The sequence below is a fragment of the Narcine bancroftii genome, chromosome 7 (assembly GCF_036971445.1).
Source record: "Narcine bancroftii isolate sNarBan1 chromosome 7, sNarBan1.hap1, whole genome shotgun sequence".
Taxonomy (NCBI): domain Eukaryota; kingdom Metazoa; phylum Chordata; class Chondrichthyes; order Torpediniformes; family Narcinidae; genus Narcine; species Narcine bancroftii.
In genome coordinates, this window is record NC_091475.1 from 180,496,301 (window position 1) to 180,513,464 (window position 17,164).

Below are 17,164 nucleotides of genomic sequence, written 5' to 3' on the forward strand. Positions count from 1 at the left end.
ATCAGGTCAACTATGAAGAAAGCACACTAATGCCTCTACTTTCTGAGGAGATTTGGCATGTCATTGATAAACTTTAACAGACATATGTGGAAAGTATACTATTTGGTTGCCTCACAGCCTGGTTTGGAAACATGTGCCAAGGGATGCAGAAAATGGCAAATCTGGTCCACATCCATCATGGGTCCTGACCTCTTGTCCATCTCTGCGAGATGCTGCCTTACATCATAAAGGACTCCCCTCACCCTGGTCACAACATCTTCTTGCTGCTCTCTTCAGGCAGGGTTTAAAGAAGCCTGAAGATCAGCACCTCCAAGAAGAGTTTTATTCAATAGCTATCCGTCTCTTGAACCCTAAACTGTGATCCTTCACCACAAAGCATTTGCTTCAGTGTATCCATCAGCTTGTATCTTTTTTTCCTTGGAAGGTAGGCAACACAGGTTTCAGGCAAAGTGTGTTTCTCACCAAGTTGATGATCCTTCAGTGGGAGTTGATGCTTGCCTCAGTATGCATCCCTTCACAGATTAGAGAGCTACAGAGCTGCCTGGGGTGAACCTCAGCTATGGATCTTTGCATTCCTTTCTATGTACTCTTGGAGGAGATACATGATTGTCTCGTCTGCTCTACAGCCCTCTTGAAGGCAGTGAGCTTTAGAATTGAGACCTCTTCTGTGCATGAAGGATCCAATGTGGAGGGCCTCTCTCTCTGCCTGCCAAGTGATGTTTTGATGCTTGTTTGTGAGTCCTGGTGAAGAGGCTTCTGCCAAATAACTTTGAAGCTTCCTAAAGGATTTACTGTCTCCTTCTTGCACAGGGCTTCCAGAACATTCTGTACTAAATACTGCTTGAAAACTTGTGGTCAAGGATTGTTTTGTGCAGAAAGATATGTAAGGAGGCACGGACCAATCAGATGGAACACTGCATAGCAACAAGGCCAAGCCCACCCTTCACAAGGCCAGAGATAGGTGGAACTCAGCACACAGTGACACTACATCTTGATGCAGCCTCTAACAAAGGTGGTGATCAGGATGAGGGCTATATTCAGTACATCCACGCCTCCCCATTCTTTGGTAATCTGTCCATCATGATCCGACAGACACAATCTATTCCAGATCTCCAGATGAAATAGAAGATGCCTTGGTGACTTTCATGGCACAGGAATGGGGTAAGAACCATGCCTTTATTGTGCACCCCAACACCAAGAACACCTCACACCCAATAACCAGGTTCTTGCCTGTCATCTAGCAGGCATCCCATTCCCACATTCCAATTTGTCTTTCACCATGGCTATTTGCTCCAAGCAATTCTTGTCCCATTTCCTGATTCCTCATCGTCAGATTCCCAGCACTTTCAAGTAGTTGGGCCTGATGAGGAAGGAAAGAGCAGATAACCCTTGTGAGATGGGCTGATTGTTTAGTAAAGAAGATAAGAAGAAGTTGTGATGTGGTAAGAAGCAACACACATTCCACAGGCAGATCAATGTTAAGACTAGAGCCTACCAAGCCAAGCACAGTTAACAGAAGCACTTTCCACACTGCCGATTCTGTGTGGGTTAACTGACTAATTTAACAGGTCCATTACCGGTAATCGTGTGGTGTGAAATGTCCCAATCTTGCCTGGCAGAGCGAGTAAAATTCAACTGGGCTCTGACACTTGGTGGGGGCAAGTGTCAGAGCCCGGCCGAGTTAACTCACTAATCATCTTCTGGTGGTGTGAAAGCACAAATGCCGGGTTGCCGATTAACCAGGTGCAGTGGGAAAGGCCCAGTAAATTTTCCTGCTTCCTAGGATGGTTGACAGTGTGGAAGGGGCTAAAAATTCATGCAGTTGAGGTAACATGGTCTCAGTGTGGGAGCATTCTCAGCATCAGTCCTTGGCTACATCTGGTAAAATCTGCTATGGGCTTTCCCATTGCAAACAAACGAGGAAGTAGAGAGGGGAGGGAACTCAAATATAAAATCTTGAGGGTAGAAATTTGAAACACGCATATAAAGGTTGGTAAATAAATGTGTGCAATCTCAAATTAACTGTTTAGAATTTTCTTTCCAGAGTTGAAGATGAAATGTCCCCCCTGTGTGCCTAACCAACGGATGGGCGAACCATGTCCTTCTCTCACAGATGATCAATTTCAGCATAGAAAACCGAACCAAAGACCTGAGCTGGCGGTCTGCACGTCTCAATACGGCAGCAGGAGACAATGGAATGTTGCTGCAAAAGGAATAGGTGAGAACTATAAACCACCCCATTGATCTTCTTTTTGGATATAGTGTAATAACAATCTATGAGATAGCATTCTTTTCATCTTTGATTGATTTCCATTGTTCCATCTTCCTGTTGTTTGTTTTTAAGTATTGGTAGTGTAGAAGGGTACTTTTAGGAACTTGGGTATACTGTATAGTTCAGATCTGTTATTGCATCAGATTCTGTTGTGGCTTCAGAATTTACTGACTTCAACGAAGGATCTGATGTTAGTTTTACTTCTGTTGTTTGCACATGCAAGAAGCACCAACTGAAGTGTGCGGCCAAAGGATGTCTGGAAGTCCTTGTTCACACCTTGGAGTCCAAACAGAAAGCCAATCCTTGGACACCTATAAACAACTTGAGGGAGTCCCTCAAAGACCAATTTCGGCAAAAGACCCAGGTCTTCAATAAGGAAAAACATATTCACCATACGAGACATCTGGATTCGTAAAGCACTAAGAATGAGAGATGCAGCTAATATTGTGGAGGTTGGGCAAATATTTGCAGGAGGAAAGTTTTATAGAGATAGGAAAAGATGAGGGAAGGTAGAAGGGAGGGTGGAAGGGAGGTGTGGGAGGGTGAAAGGGAGGAAGGGTGGAAAGGAAGTGTGGGAGGTGGGGGAGGGTGGCAGGGAGGCGGGGAGGGTGGCAGGGAGGCGGGGGAGGGTGGCAGGGAGGCGGGGGAGGGTGGCAGGGAGGCGGGGGAGGGTGGCAGGGAGGCGGGGGAGGGTGGCAGGGAGGCGGGGGAGGGTGGCAGGGAGGCGGGGGAGGGTGGCAGGGAGGCGGGGGAGGGTGGCAGGGAGGCGGGGGAGGGTGGCAGGGAGGCGGGGGAGGGTGGCAGGGAGGCGGGGGAGGGTGGCAGGGAGGCGGGGGAGGGGATGGGATGGGGAATGAGTACAGACAATCTGCTGCAATGTTCCAAGATTTAGTGAAGCAGCAATTTCAGGTCCTATTTTAAAGACTGGTAAACAAAGTTTGAACTGGCACTGCATGCAGAGCGGTAGGGATAAGAAAATGAGGTCCTGTCGGACAGGTTTTCACCGACAATTTAATTATTAAAGCAGAAAGTTTTTGGCCATTCTTTCACTAGTCTTTGTGTAACCTTGCAGAGTATAAATATATTTTTGGTTATGATGTAATAAGAGGAGGCTATTCAGCCCATTGAGTCTATGCCAGCTCTCAAAGCGTTCGTCTTCTTTAACATTTGTCCCTGCAAGTCTATTCTCCCCACATTCTGATCAACCCCACCGCTCACCTGTACCAGCAGAGGCAACTGACAATGGACAAGTAGCCTGCCAATTTGCCCTTCTGTGGGGAGTGGAAGGAAACCGAGCACCTTGAGGTAGCCCACACACCCACAGGGAGAATGTGCAAATTCTACACACACAGTAACAGATGTTAGGGTTGAATCTGGGTCTCTGAAGCTGTGAGAAAATACCTCTGCATGCTACTTCACCATTCCAACTGATCCATGGAGTTTTCACACATTACAAGTTAACAGTTCAAATTTATTGTCAGAGCACGAGCATCCTTTTATGTCACGGAATAATACGTTAAAGAGTGACATATATGATATACTTCACTTTTATCTGCTGTAAGGCAAACAAAGATTCATCATGAGCCTTGCCCAGTGCTCCTAACATTAGAAGAAAGAGAATCAAAAGAGTCCCTTCAGAGACAAAGAGTGTCCGTGGATCCACCTCCAGTGCACCCGCACCCATACAGACTCCAATTCAAACCATTGACGACCCAATCTCCAGATTTAAACTTTTGATATAATCAGAAAATCTTCAGCGCCCGACAACCTTTGGGAGCTCTTCTTGCCCTCAACACCCTTTCGAAATCTGGCTCTGATACCTGGTTCCCATGAGCCAGTTTCCAGCAGCCCACAGCTTGTGTGGGTCCTTCGACTGCAAGCCGCCAACAGCCTACAGCCTGTGTGGAGTCATTTGCTGCCCCGCTGCTGAGATCAACTTTCTGGTGCCCCGCACCGGTCCACTGCTCTCCAGTAGTCTGCAACTTCTTGTGATCCACTGCCCAGCGCAGACACCACCAGCACAGGCAGTACCATCTTGGGGATAAACCTCTGTGTTCAGTGTTGCAGGATTTAAAAAAAAAGTCAGCTACTTTAGCAAGCTGTTTGAAGACTGTATAGAGCCATTGACATCCGGACAAGGCAGTTGAACCTCTCAGAGCAGCGCCATATCTCCACTCCCGGGACTGCACCAGTTGCAGCGCCATTATTTTTGTTGACATCACATACAACCCTGAGATTCTTTTTCTGTGGACCAAGCAGAATTTCTAATTACTAGTAACTATAAACTACTCAAAGAAAGAATTATAAAGAAACTGCTCAAAGACAGATGTACAAATATTCTGTACTAAATAAATATTGAGCAAAGTCCATAAATGAGTCTCTGAATGAGTCTGTTGTTCAGGAATGTTATGGTTCAGGGGTTAGCAATTATTCCTGAACTTGGAGGTGCAAGTCATATTGAACCTATACCTCCTTCCTGATGGCAGCAGCGAGTACAGGGCATGTCCTGGGTGATGTGGATCCGTGATCATTGCTGCTGCTCTCCAGCGGCAGTGTGCCATGTAGATGGATTCGATGGTGGGGAGAGTTTTGCCTGTGATGTACTGAGCTGAGTCCACTGGCTTTTGCAGGATTTTTTGTTCATACGTATTAGAGCTCCCATACCTGGACATGATGCAGCTGGTCTGCCAAACTCACCAAGGTTTATGATGCAAACTTTGAAGGAAATAGAGGCGCTGACATGCTTTCATCACAATGACGGGCCCAGAACAGGAGATAGTGACTCCCAGGAATTTAAAGACTCTCACCCTCTCCAGTTCCGATCTCCCATTGATTAATGGAACGTTTCCCTCTGGTTTTACTTTCCTAAAGTCTACAATCAACTCCTTGATTTTGTTGACATTGAGTGAAAGACTGTTGTAATCTTGCAATTACATCAGCAAATCATTATCGACACTTCAGTCAGAGATGCTCTTAAAGAGTGGTTGCTTGAATGATTTTCTATTACCAACGTTAATTTATGTCTTCTCTTCTTTGGTTAATTACAGTGCCCAGGTTGACAGAGGCACACATGAAAAACCAAGAGAACAGCAAGCAGCTGACCACATATGAGAGAGAGTATGGGAACACTGATATGGATTTTACCAGAATATTAAAGTCCCTTAAACCAAAAGCAATCAAAAACTATCTGGAGTCACTTCCAAGTAAAGGTATAATCTCTACATGAAAACTTTATAAAATTTTATATTTATTTATTATTTAAATGATAGAGGAATTAGGGGATATGGGGAGAAGGCAGGTAGGTGGAGTTAGGTCATAAATTAGATCAGCCATGATCGTGTTGAATGGAGGAGCAGGCTCGATGGGCCATTTTTGGCCTACTCCTGTTCCTACTTCCTATGTTCCTAAAAACCATTCTCTGACCCTTTGAAGGAGATCACATCCCCAGGATGTAGATGTAGCTGAACTTAATTCTGCATATTTGTATTCTGTTCCAGCAGTGACCATTAGCTAATAATTGGGAAAAGGAACCCTGGAGAATATGTTATTCTGAAGGATTACACCTGAGAATGAAAATCTTTGACATATTTTCTTCTTCTCCTAAAATGGTAACTACTTTAATGCCAATCATCTTTCATTGGATTCATAACTGATTTATCACTTTATATCTTCAAATCATTGTTCAGCTATTCTCGATTTCTATCTTAAAAAATCCATAATGACATGGTGAAATTTAGTTGTCATTCAGAATTTTCACGAAGGGCCGCAAAAAAGTATGTGGCTGTCTTGCAATGGCCACTTTCATTGATTTTCAACAATTTTTTAACGTGCTTCTCTTTTCTTACACCTATCTTACCCAAGCAATAGAATGATAAACTTGGAGTAGATGCCAGGGATTTAAGAATAAACAGATAATAGCTGATTGATGGGCTTCATAAAGCTCCTTATGACGATCCCTGTTACAGGCTGCTGAGTATATTTGAGAACATCGGCTGAATTTGTCTGAAAAGAGATGAAAAGATGGATGCATAATATAGTTGTAGAAATAAATCAATTGGTTTAAGCAAATAAGTTTAGTTTTTATTTTGTTTTGCATTATTTTACAGAGTGGGAAATATTATTGCAAGTTTTAAATACTATGACTCCAGAAAATGAAGCAAATTCAAAGAGCATCCAGCTTCTTTAGCCATTTGCCATGGATCTAAGGTGATATTCTGAATGGCCAAACCTTCAACAAAATCATATTACAATTAAAGCAGAGCACAAAGACCCGAGAAAATAAGCACAATCTGAAAATGTGAAGACGTGGTACTTATTGTTTATATGCTGCCTGGAGGCAGCATATAAGAATGTGTCTTTCTGAATTTTGAAAGTAAATTAGTTTTTTGTTGGGTCTTCAGTTCTTACTTTACATTGCTGTTATTAAATGTTGAAAGTGATTCTGTAAGAATTTTCTTTTATATCTCAAACTAATAACTTTCCAGTCAAGAAATTGGCCAAGTTTTAAGGATTCTTTTTTGTTTTGGGCAGAATGAACACAGTAAATCTGACTATGGTCTTGCTATATGTGGCCATATCTTTCAGTTACTATATATTATTTCACCAGGAAATCAATCTAAGTTATTTCTTCCTACACATACCCATGCCATTTTGTTTTCTGAGTGACTGAAGTACATTTTGGATATTTCATAAACTCCCCAGTATAACTAGACATTTTATTTTATTAAAACAAGATGTTAACCTATACATGGGAAAGAAGAATGATGCAGATTTTAGTTCTCAAGACAATTGTTCCACCTAAGGAAATTGTCTTTTAATCTAGCTGATGATGAATATATTGAAACATTGCCCAACTTGTCATAGGGAGGTACCCAAACTATTGTATGAACATATTAGTCAATAAACTCTGGGACATTGTGTTTAGTAGTGCCGTTTTGAAGTGCTGCTTCCATGCGTGTGATACATTGGTGTCCAGTTTGTGAAGACCTCATGTGCTTCTCATCAGTCCTCTCAGAATGCTTAGGTCAATGCCCCTCTGTTAAATTATAGCATGGAAATTCAAATAGAACAAGGAAGAACAGGTCTTAACTACCCAGTAAATGGGCTTTTTAAACAGGATAATCAGTCACTACCAGTTTTGTTTGGAGTCATTTACAGAAGAGCTCAATTCCATCCAGCAGAGAAGAGTCTGATAGTCTAATATGAATACTGTGCTTTTGGACAAAGTAATTAAACTTTGGATCAGTATCTTTGCAGGCAAAATCTCATTATGTCCCTGGTTATGAGGACTCCTATATCTCTATGTGTATTCTAGATGTTGGGCAAAGCCTTTCAGCAGTAAAGCTATTTAGCTACAATTAGAATTGGAGACCTAACAGCAGTTAGAGCTGACTGATTTTAATGGGTTTACAACATTTATGAAATTATTTGCTTAACAAGTGTCAATGAGGTAACTGGTAACATTTGTAATTCATTTGGCCTTGCATCCTTGATCATCATAATCAGAAGTCAATCCACAGGACCATAAGAATGGCAGAGAGGATCACTGGGGTTTCCCTCCTCCCCATCGACGTGATCTACTGGGATCGTTGTCTGAAGAGGGCTCGCAAAATCGTTAAGGACCTGTAGAGCGCGTTGAAAGAACCAAAGACTTGTTGATCCAAACCAAGGCTTTTATTAACTAGAAGACTGGAGCATATCACAAGTAGGTCGACCAGTCTAGAATGACCTGGTCTGGCAAGGAGCAATCCTTTAAGATCTGCCAGTAGGTGTGGCTACACTCTCAGCCAATCACAGTCATCCTACACTACCATCTGTACATATACACATTGGTGATAGAATCTGTACTATCACAGGACCCAAATCACACTGCACACAGCATCTTCCAGCAATTCCCATCAGGAAAGAGATTCAGGAATATCAGAGCCAGAAACATTAGACTAAAGGAGCAGCTTCTTCCCACAGATAATGAGGCTGTTGAATGACTGACAAACTGCTCCTACCAAACCCTCCAATACACTGCTTTATATTTAACAATATTTATTTATTTTTATGTATGTGCTGCATATAAATCACTTGTAAGTATGTGTGCAATGTCTAAATATGTATTTGCATTGTTTTTACACGGAGAACTGAAGAACGCTATTAGGTCCAGTTGTACTTGTACAATTGAATGATAATAAACTTGAACTAGACAAGATGCCATGTACCAATGGCAATAGGACAGCCATGTTATGTTTCCCATGGATTTAATGGATGTTTTTTATGAGTGTTAAAGGAATCAAGGGACATGGGAATCTGCTGGAAACAATGTTGAGGTAAAAGATAGTAGAGCAGACTTGAGGGGGTACTGTGTAAAGGTTAAATCCTTGCGTTTTTATTTCTTAGTTAATTTTGTGCCTATCCTGTTAAGAAATTGTTGTTTGTAGTGTTACCATAGTTACTATGACAAATGGCAGATTTACCACAAGACAGGGTTTCACCTGATGAACTCCCATTTACATACATGGGAGTTGATTATTTTGGTTCTTTGCAACTAAAATGAGGAAGAAGTGTTGAAAAATGATATGGAGATATCTTTATTTGTTTGACTACGAGAGCAATTCATTATTGAAGTAGCATCATCGCCTGATAAAGACTCTTTTATCAATGTTCTTCTATGTTTTATCACCAGACGTGGTCAAGTAAAAGAATTACGATCTGATAATGGATCTAACTTTACTGGAGCTCAACTAGAATTACGAAAAGCAATTCAAAGTCGGAATCAACATCAAATTCACGATGCATTATTTCAAAAGAAATTAATTGGATATTTAACCCAACCACAGGATCACATAATGGTGGTGTGTGGGAAAGAATGATTAGATCAATTCACAAAATTTTTTAATTCCATTTTGAATAGTCAAATTCTGAATGATAACAATCTTCAGACAGTATTGTGTGAGACTTAAGCTATTTTAAATAGTCATCCAATAATGAAAATTTCTGTTGATTCAAATGACATTGAGGCACTAACACCAAATCATCTCTTACTTCTTAAATCAAAACCTTTAATGCCTCTGGGTCAATTTCAGAAAGAAGATATTTATGCAAGATGCAGATGGAGACAAGTGCAGTTTATTGTGAATTTATTTTGGAAAAGATGGATTAAAGAATATCTTTCATTATTACAAGAATGACAAAAATGGTCTAAAGCTAAACACAATTTTGTATGTGGAGACATTGTAATTATCGGGGATGATTCTGCACCAATAAATTCTTGGTTGCTGGGGAAAATCGTGGAAATAGTTTCGGACAAGAAAGGTTTCATTTGGAAAGTGTGGATTAAAACCAAGACTGGTTACTTATATCGACCAATTACTAAAATCTGCCTTTTACAAGAAGTGGAAAGTTTTGATTTCTAATCTTATACTTATCATATTTACTTTTGTATCTGTAATAGTAATTACTATATATTAGTCATTAATGTCTATTATAATAGTTAGGGGCTGGAATGTAAAGGTTAAAACCTTGTGTTTTTACTTCTTAATTAATTTTGTGCCAATCCCTTTAAGAAATTGTTGTTTGTAGTGTTACCATAGTTACTGTGACATCATATGGAGAGCTTACATCTCATTCTTTGAAGAATTATAGAGGAAATGTAAGCTTGAGATTCTTTTGTTTGAATTCATCAATTAATCTTAATCATTTTAATTTTGACTTATATCTGTTTAAAGTGGAATTTCGTTATATTATTATACAGTATGCTTCATTTATTCATCGTTACGAAAATCTTAATGCGAAGTTATGCAAGATGTTTATCTGTTTTATCAACAAATTTAAGCTACTTACAGCTGCAACTACGAAGATTGATTTATTAGATTAATAAGATAGTAATTTGGATTATCATTGCTCATGTTTCCTTGAAGATTACTTGTTTTGAAATTGGGAACTATTATTACTTGGAAAGTGTTGTCAAAACACTGGGCTTCACATGCTCGTTTTCTGATGTTATGTGTTTATGTTGCCCAAATAAATGCCTTAGAACATAAAACATTACAGCACAATATAGGCCCTACAGCTCATGATTTTTTGTCGACCAATGTAAACCTATTCCACGACAATCTAAGTTACCGGAAATCAAGAAAACCTGCAGATGCTGGAGTTCAGTGCAATACACAATGTGCTGGAGAAACTCAGCAGGTCATGCAGCATCAACAGGAAGTAAAGGGTAAATAATGTTTCAGTCCTGAGCCATTTGTCGGGCCCAGCCCCGAAACATTGGTTACCCTTTACTTCCTATGGATATTGTATAACCTGCTGTGTTTCTTCAGCACATTTGAGAACCACAACAATCTAATTTTTTCTTACCTCACAACCTTAGCTTTCATTCTTCTTACATCCATGTGCCTATGTCAGAGTCTTTTGAATGTCCCTATTATATCAGCCTTCACCATCATCCCCAGCATTGCTTTCCAGACACCAACCACTCTCTGAGTAAAAAACATACCTCTAACATCTCCCCGAAATTTACCTCCACGTATAATAAGCATATGTCCTCTGGTATTTTATTCAGCCTCTGTGAAGATGACTTAATTAATTGGCAGCAGCAGGGTTGGTAGTAATAAGCAATGCTTTCTTCACCTGTTACTCCTTCACGTCCATTTGACCTGTGTGATCTCCATTTCTTTTACTTCCCTATTGACAAGTGTCATTCAATGATAATGACTCAATAGAGAAATATGGGAATTAAATCGCGAAAAGGCAGTTAAAAGGCAAAAACGTATCCTCTCCAGAAATTAATAATTTTTCTCCACTTTATATACGTGGTGTATTTACAAGATGTGCCTGTGCCACCCAATTACACCTAATTAACAATCCTGGTACGTTTTGAAGGGTGGGAGGAAACTGGAGCACCTGAAGGAAACCCATGCAGATATGGGAAGAACATACAAACTCCTTCCAGACAGCATCGGATTCGAAACCCGCTTGTTGGTGTTGTAAAAGTGTCATGCTAAGATATCGTCAATTAAACCTCCCCTTTATCATCTTTGTCAATTTTATTTTCACTAACTTAATTTAAATTTAAAAGTCACCCTACATTGATCTTCCTTGAACAAAAATAGATTTATGTCTGTGCTAATACTTAATTTTCATTCCTTTGTTTGAAAGTTTTGACTAATGTTTGGTTATGATCTGGATATTTAGTACAATGAAAGATAAATAACTTAACAGCAATGAAGAGAAAGTGCACAGTATAGAATTTATACAATTCTGATCACTAAAATAAAGGAAGAACATGATGTACTGGAGAGGTTGCAGGGGTGATTTCTGGAAAGAGTACCAGAATGGAAACTCCAACTGTGAAGAAAAATTAGAGAAGCTCTTTTCTTTGGAAAAGTGAAGGCTCAGCCAAGATTTACACAAGATATATAAAATTAGTGGGGGATACAATGAAGAAACAGGAAAGGCCTAGTTCTTCTTTTTGAGGGTCAGAATTCAGAGGGTGCAGAGAATTTGGTGGTAGAAGAAGAATTAAAAGGGAGAAGAAGAAAAATTTTCACCCAAAAGGTGATGAGTTTTTGGAAATCACTGTCTGAGGGAATGCTGAAGCAGAAACCTTTAACCTGTATTTGGTTGGGTATAAGAAGGTTTGTGAGTTGCAAGGCTACAGACCAAATGGTGGGTAGATCTTTAATGATCAGTACAGGAAAAATGAATGTGTTTTACATGTCCCATGATTCTAAATATTTAAGGAGTTTGGATGTGATGAATGACAAGTGCAAGACTTCAATTGTTTAGAACCATCAAATTAATCTCTTATTTATTGTCAAGTGAAATGTCTCCCTATTAAATGACATGGTTTAAATCAGCTCCTCTCTTTCAAAATGGATATAAAAATATGGATTATAATGATCATTGTTTTAGAACTATTCATTCAATACTTTGGTTTTAACAGATAAAAAAGCAGAAAAAACTCCAAAAACCTATTTAGAAAAACCTTTCAAAATACCAGTCAATAAATTAATATGACATGAACTTATTGCTCTTTTTACCGATATCAATTTAGTTGTATTTTGTAAGGATTGGAAGCTGATGCATTTCTTGACCATAGTTTATTTCATCACAGGTAATACTAATTTGTCAAATATAAAAATTGTGAAAAGTCCCTCAACAGAGCTAAATATAACTATTAGAAATTTCAAACTCTCTGCATTGATTAATTATCTCCAGCATATTAACATATTATTTCAATTTGGCAACACAGGATTTATTTTATACACCTGATGTGGCCCTGCAGGGTTTGGACTTTTTTTTGAGTGAAATACTTGATATCAACATGGGTAATTCAATCTTTACATATTTGACTTTTGATTGAGAAAACTGCTTTGGGATAAAATTTTAATTCAAAGCAAGGTCTTTTTAAGAAATTTTTCGAATAAACTGTTGAATATTTAAAATGTTTAGAGCAAATGGTTAAAACTAAAAGCATTCTATCCTTTATTCAGCAAACTGACTATGGACATGAAACTGGAAAATTTACAAAGATGGGAAGATATGGCTGAAGACCAGCTCTTCTAGGTTCAAGAATAGTTATTTCCAATCTCAGCTTGTTACACTCATCATGGACTGCTCAATACCACTAAAGGACCATCTTCTCTATTGTAATGTCACTTTTTATGAATATTTATTACCTAGCTATCTTTTGTATTTGTGATTTCTTTATTATATAATATATACTATTTTTTTTCATGAAGTACAAACTCAGCTGCAGCAAGTAAGAATTTCAGTGCTTATAAACATTATACAATGCCTATAACAATTATTGGAGTATAAAAGAATGAAGGGGGATCTCAGAGAAACATTTTAAATCCAGGACAAGAGGGCAATCTTAGAATTAAAAGATAGCCATTTAAAACAAAGATGAGGAGAAATCTCTTTAGCCAGAGGATCGTGGATTTGTGGAATTCGTTGCCACACACAAATGTGGAGGCCCAATTATTGGGAAAGTATAAAGGAGGAGATTGATAGGTATCTAATTAGTTAGAGTATCAAAGGATATGGAGAAAAGTCTGGAAATTGGAACTAGATGTGAGAATGGTTTAGCTTATGGTGAATGGTGGAGCAGACTTGATAGGCTGAATGGCCTACTTCTGTTCCTTTATCTTGTGATCTTGTGAAAGTAAAAGGGCGAGTGTTGCAATTTTTTTTACAGATGCACAGGAAAATTCCATGAGAACGTGTAATATACAAAAGTGCTGGAAAAGCTTAGCAGGTCACGCAGCATCAATAAGAAGTAAAGGATAACCAATGTTTATGGCCTGAATCTTTAATCAAGACATGAGACCTTGAACTAACCTCAGCCCATTTTCTGTCAAATCCCAGATGTGGTTGGATATTTGCTGAACAAAATCCTACCCTAAGCAGTTGCATTTGGCATCTTCATTGGCCCTGAGCAATCAAGGTGATTACTCCTGACACATGGTCACTGCTAGGAGGCAGCAAATGTAAGGGCTTGTGGCGGCTCACCACGAGGCACGTGAACTGGCCCTGCTTGTAAGCCACGTGGCGGGGCAGCTGGCCAAAATGGCGCCGTTGGGGGGGGTTTCCCTTCCTTCCAGCTCGGGGCTCAGAAACCTGTGCTGGGGAAACCACATGACACCTGGGTGACATCAGTGCCCTCCAGCGCAGTTCTCAGCCAGGTCCGGGCTGAGAGTATAAGTGCAGCCCAGCAGCCTGCAATAAACCAGTCTGCTCACTGAGCTCAACCGGTCTGGTTTTGTGTGTGTTATTGCAGAAGCAGTGTAGCTGCCGCTACGATTGGTGACCCTGACTGAGTGAGCCTGGGATCAGCGCTATAGCTGTGAAACTGCCTGAATTCTGGGTTCAGGAGCTGGAAACCTGGTTCAGCCACGCAGAGGCTCAATTTCACCTCTGCCACATTTCGTCTGACACAACCAAATTCTACCACGTGGTCGCTGCCCTGGACCAGGCCACCGCCAGACGCCTACTGCACCATGTTCAACACCCACCCGCTGAGAACAAATACGAGACCATCAAGCAAGTGCTTACTGGGTCCCTTGGACTATCCAGACACCAGTGTGCCGCTCGGATGCTGCACCTCGACGCCCTGGGGGACAGGTCCCCGATGGAGCTGATGGACGAGATGCTCATGCTCATGGGTGAGCACACCAACTGTCCACTCTTCGAGCGCGTCTTCCTCAACCATATGCCCGGGGACATCCAGCCGCTGCTAGTCCAGGAGAGCTTCACCGACCCGAGGAAGATCGCCCAGAAGGCCCAAGAGCTATAGCTCACACGATTCCCGGAGGGCTCAGTGGTCCAGCAGGTCACGAGGCACAGGCACGACCACACCAAGCCCACTCATAGCTTTGCGGTAGAGCACCTGGCCCCTGCAGGGGCCCCCAAGAGCATAACCAAGGCCACAGCATCCGCTCCAGGCCTCTGCTTCTACCACTAGGGAGCCAAGGTTCAGAAGTGTTGACAGCCTTGCTCGTTCCAGGGAAACAACCAGGCCAGCCTCTGTTAATGGCTGCGGTGGCCGGCCAACGACACAGCCTCCTCTACCTGCGGGACTCAGTCAGAGGCCGGTGGTTCCTCGTTGATACTGGAGCCCAGATCAGTGTCATCCCAGCCACGGCCATCGAGTCCAGGAACCAACCTCGTGGACCTTCCCTCCGTGCAACCAATGCAACGGTAATCCGGACGTATGGAGACAAGACAGTCCACTTCCAGATCGGCCAACAGAATTTCGCGTGGAGGTTCACCGTCTCATCCCTCCCAACTGCCATTCTGGGTGCAGACATTCTCCTCGCACATGGGCTTCTGGTGGACATTCGAGGTGGGCACCTGGTGGATGCCCGTACCTTCCAGGCCATTTGCCTTGATGCCTCACGCTCGGAACAACCACAGATGGCCACAATCAGCACACCCAGAGATGAGTTCCAGTGAATCCTGGATGAGTTCCCGACATTCCTCAAGCCACAGTTCACTGCTGCCATGTGTGCCATAGGGTGTTCCACCACATCCCCATCCAAGGCCTACTGGTTCACGTCAAGGCACACCGGCTCCCGCCTGACAAGCTCCAGGTAGCGAAGGAGGAGTTTTTGCACCTGTTGGAGCTGGGGATCATTCGGCGGTCCGACAGCCCATGAGCCTCGCCACTCCACCTGGTCCCAAAAGCCTCCAGCAGCTAGCGTCCCTGCGGAGACTATCAACAGCTCAACGAGGCAACCATTCCTGTCCGTTACCCCATCCCTCACATTCAAGACTTTACGGCCAACCTGCACAGTGCGAGGGTTTTCTCCAAGGTTGACCTGATGCGTGGATATCACCAGATCCCGGTGCACCCTGAGGACATACCCAAGGCGGCCATCATCACCCCCTTTGGCTTGTTCGAATTCCTGCGCATGCCGTTCGGGCTCAAGAATGCCGCTCAGACTCTATGGGCAGGGACTTGGATTTCGTCTTTATTTATTTGGATGACATTCTCGTCACCAGCAAGGACCGGGCGCAACATAAGGCCCACCTACATGCCCTTTTCTCCCCGCTGGCCGACTTCGGCCTTACCATCATCCCAGCCAAGTGTCAGTTCAGGAAATAATCCATGCAGTTCCTGGGCCATACCATCATGGCCGAAGGAGCCACGCCCACCGCCGAGATGGTCGCCACTATCAGGGAGTTTCCACGCCCGGACAGCCTCAAGGGGTTGCAGGAGTTTGCGGGTATGGTCAACTTTTACAACTGCTTCATTCTGGGAGCTGCGCGCATCATGCAGCTGCTATTCGCCCTCATCGTGGCCAAACATAAGATGCTCGCTTAGAACCCAGTAGTCTATGCTGCATTCAAGGCCACCAAGGACACCCTCGCGAAGGCTACCATGCACGCCCACCCGCACACCGACCTGCATATGGCACTATCTGTCGATGCTTCTACCACAGCCTTCGGTGCCACCCTGGAGCAGCAGGTGAATGGACATTGGAAGCCACTGGCATTCTTCAGTCACCTGCTCCGCCTGCCGGAACGCAAGTATAGTGCCTTTGACCGCGGATTACTGGGCATGTACCTGGCGGTGCGGCATTTCCGCTAATTTTTGGAGGGGAGGACTTTTACCATCTTCACCGACCACAAACCCCTCACCCAGGCGCTCGTGATGGCAAAGGATCACTGGTCAGCCCGCCAGCAGCGACACCTCTCCTTTGTGTTGGAGTTTACCACCGACATTCGGCACAAGGCGGGGAAGGACAATGTGGTTGCTGATGCACTCTTGCGACCGGACATCTGCGCACTGACACCTGGCCTCGACTTCGACCAGCTCACTCGTGACCAGGAATCTGATGAGGAGATGCGGGCCTTCAAGTCTGCCATCATGGGCCTGCGGTTCAGAGATCTGGGATTCCAAGCGGCGAAGACACCATCCTGTGCGATATCTCCTTGGGCACCTCGCGGCCAGTGGTTCCCCAGCAGTGGCGCAGGCAGATCTTCTGTCACATCCGTCCATCAGGTCCACGGTCTGGATGGTGGCAGAACAGTTCATGTGGCATGGACTGCGGAAGCAGATCACGGGCTGGGCCAGAACGTGCACCCATTGCCAGATGTCCAAGGTGCACAGGCACACCAGGGCACCCGTAGAGGAGTTCGAGCATGTCCGGGAATGGTTCAGCCACATTCACATGGACATTGTCGGGCCCTTACCCATTTCACGGGGAAACCGTTACCTGTTTATGGTGGTGGACCACATTACTCACTGGTCCGAGGCGATCCCTATGCCAGACGCCTCCACCGACTCCTGCTCTCAAGCAATGTTGCATGGTTGGGTCGCCCGGTTCAGCAACCCGAGTCACCTCACCAGCGATCGGGGTTCCCAGTTCACATCTGCGCTCTGGGCACAGC

General features: G+C 43.0%; 1 protein-coding gene across 3 annotated transcripts in view; it reads left to right on the forward strand.

The window, feature by feature from the left end:
* tex26 (testis expressed 26) overlaps positions 1 to 12,907 on the forward strand; it is a 55,967-nt gene extending 43,060 nt beyond the window's left edge. Inside the window, exons 7-10 of one of the 3 annotated variants that reach the window (XM_069891573.1) lie at positions 2,045 to 2,218; positions 5,320 to 5,481; positions 5,770 to 5,880; positions 6,379 to 6,460. In XM_069891573.1, the coding sequence (XP_069747674.1) occupies positions 2,045 to 2,218; positions 5,320 to 5,481; positions 5,770 to 5,786 (353 nt within the window). In that variant the 3' untranslated portion in view covers positions 5,787 to 5,880; positions 6,379 to 6,460. Of the gene's footprint in view, positions 1 to 2,044; positions 2,219 to 5,319; positions 5,482 to 5,769; positions 5,881 to 6,378; positions 6,712 to 12,759 lie in introns of those variants that run through there. The other 2 variants (XM_069891572.1, XM_069891571.1) reach the window with 2 other exon arrangements.
* Positions 12,908 to 17,164: the final 4,257 nt, after the last annotated feature.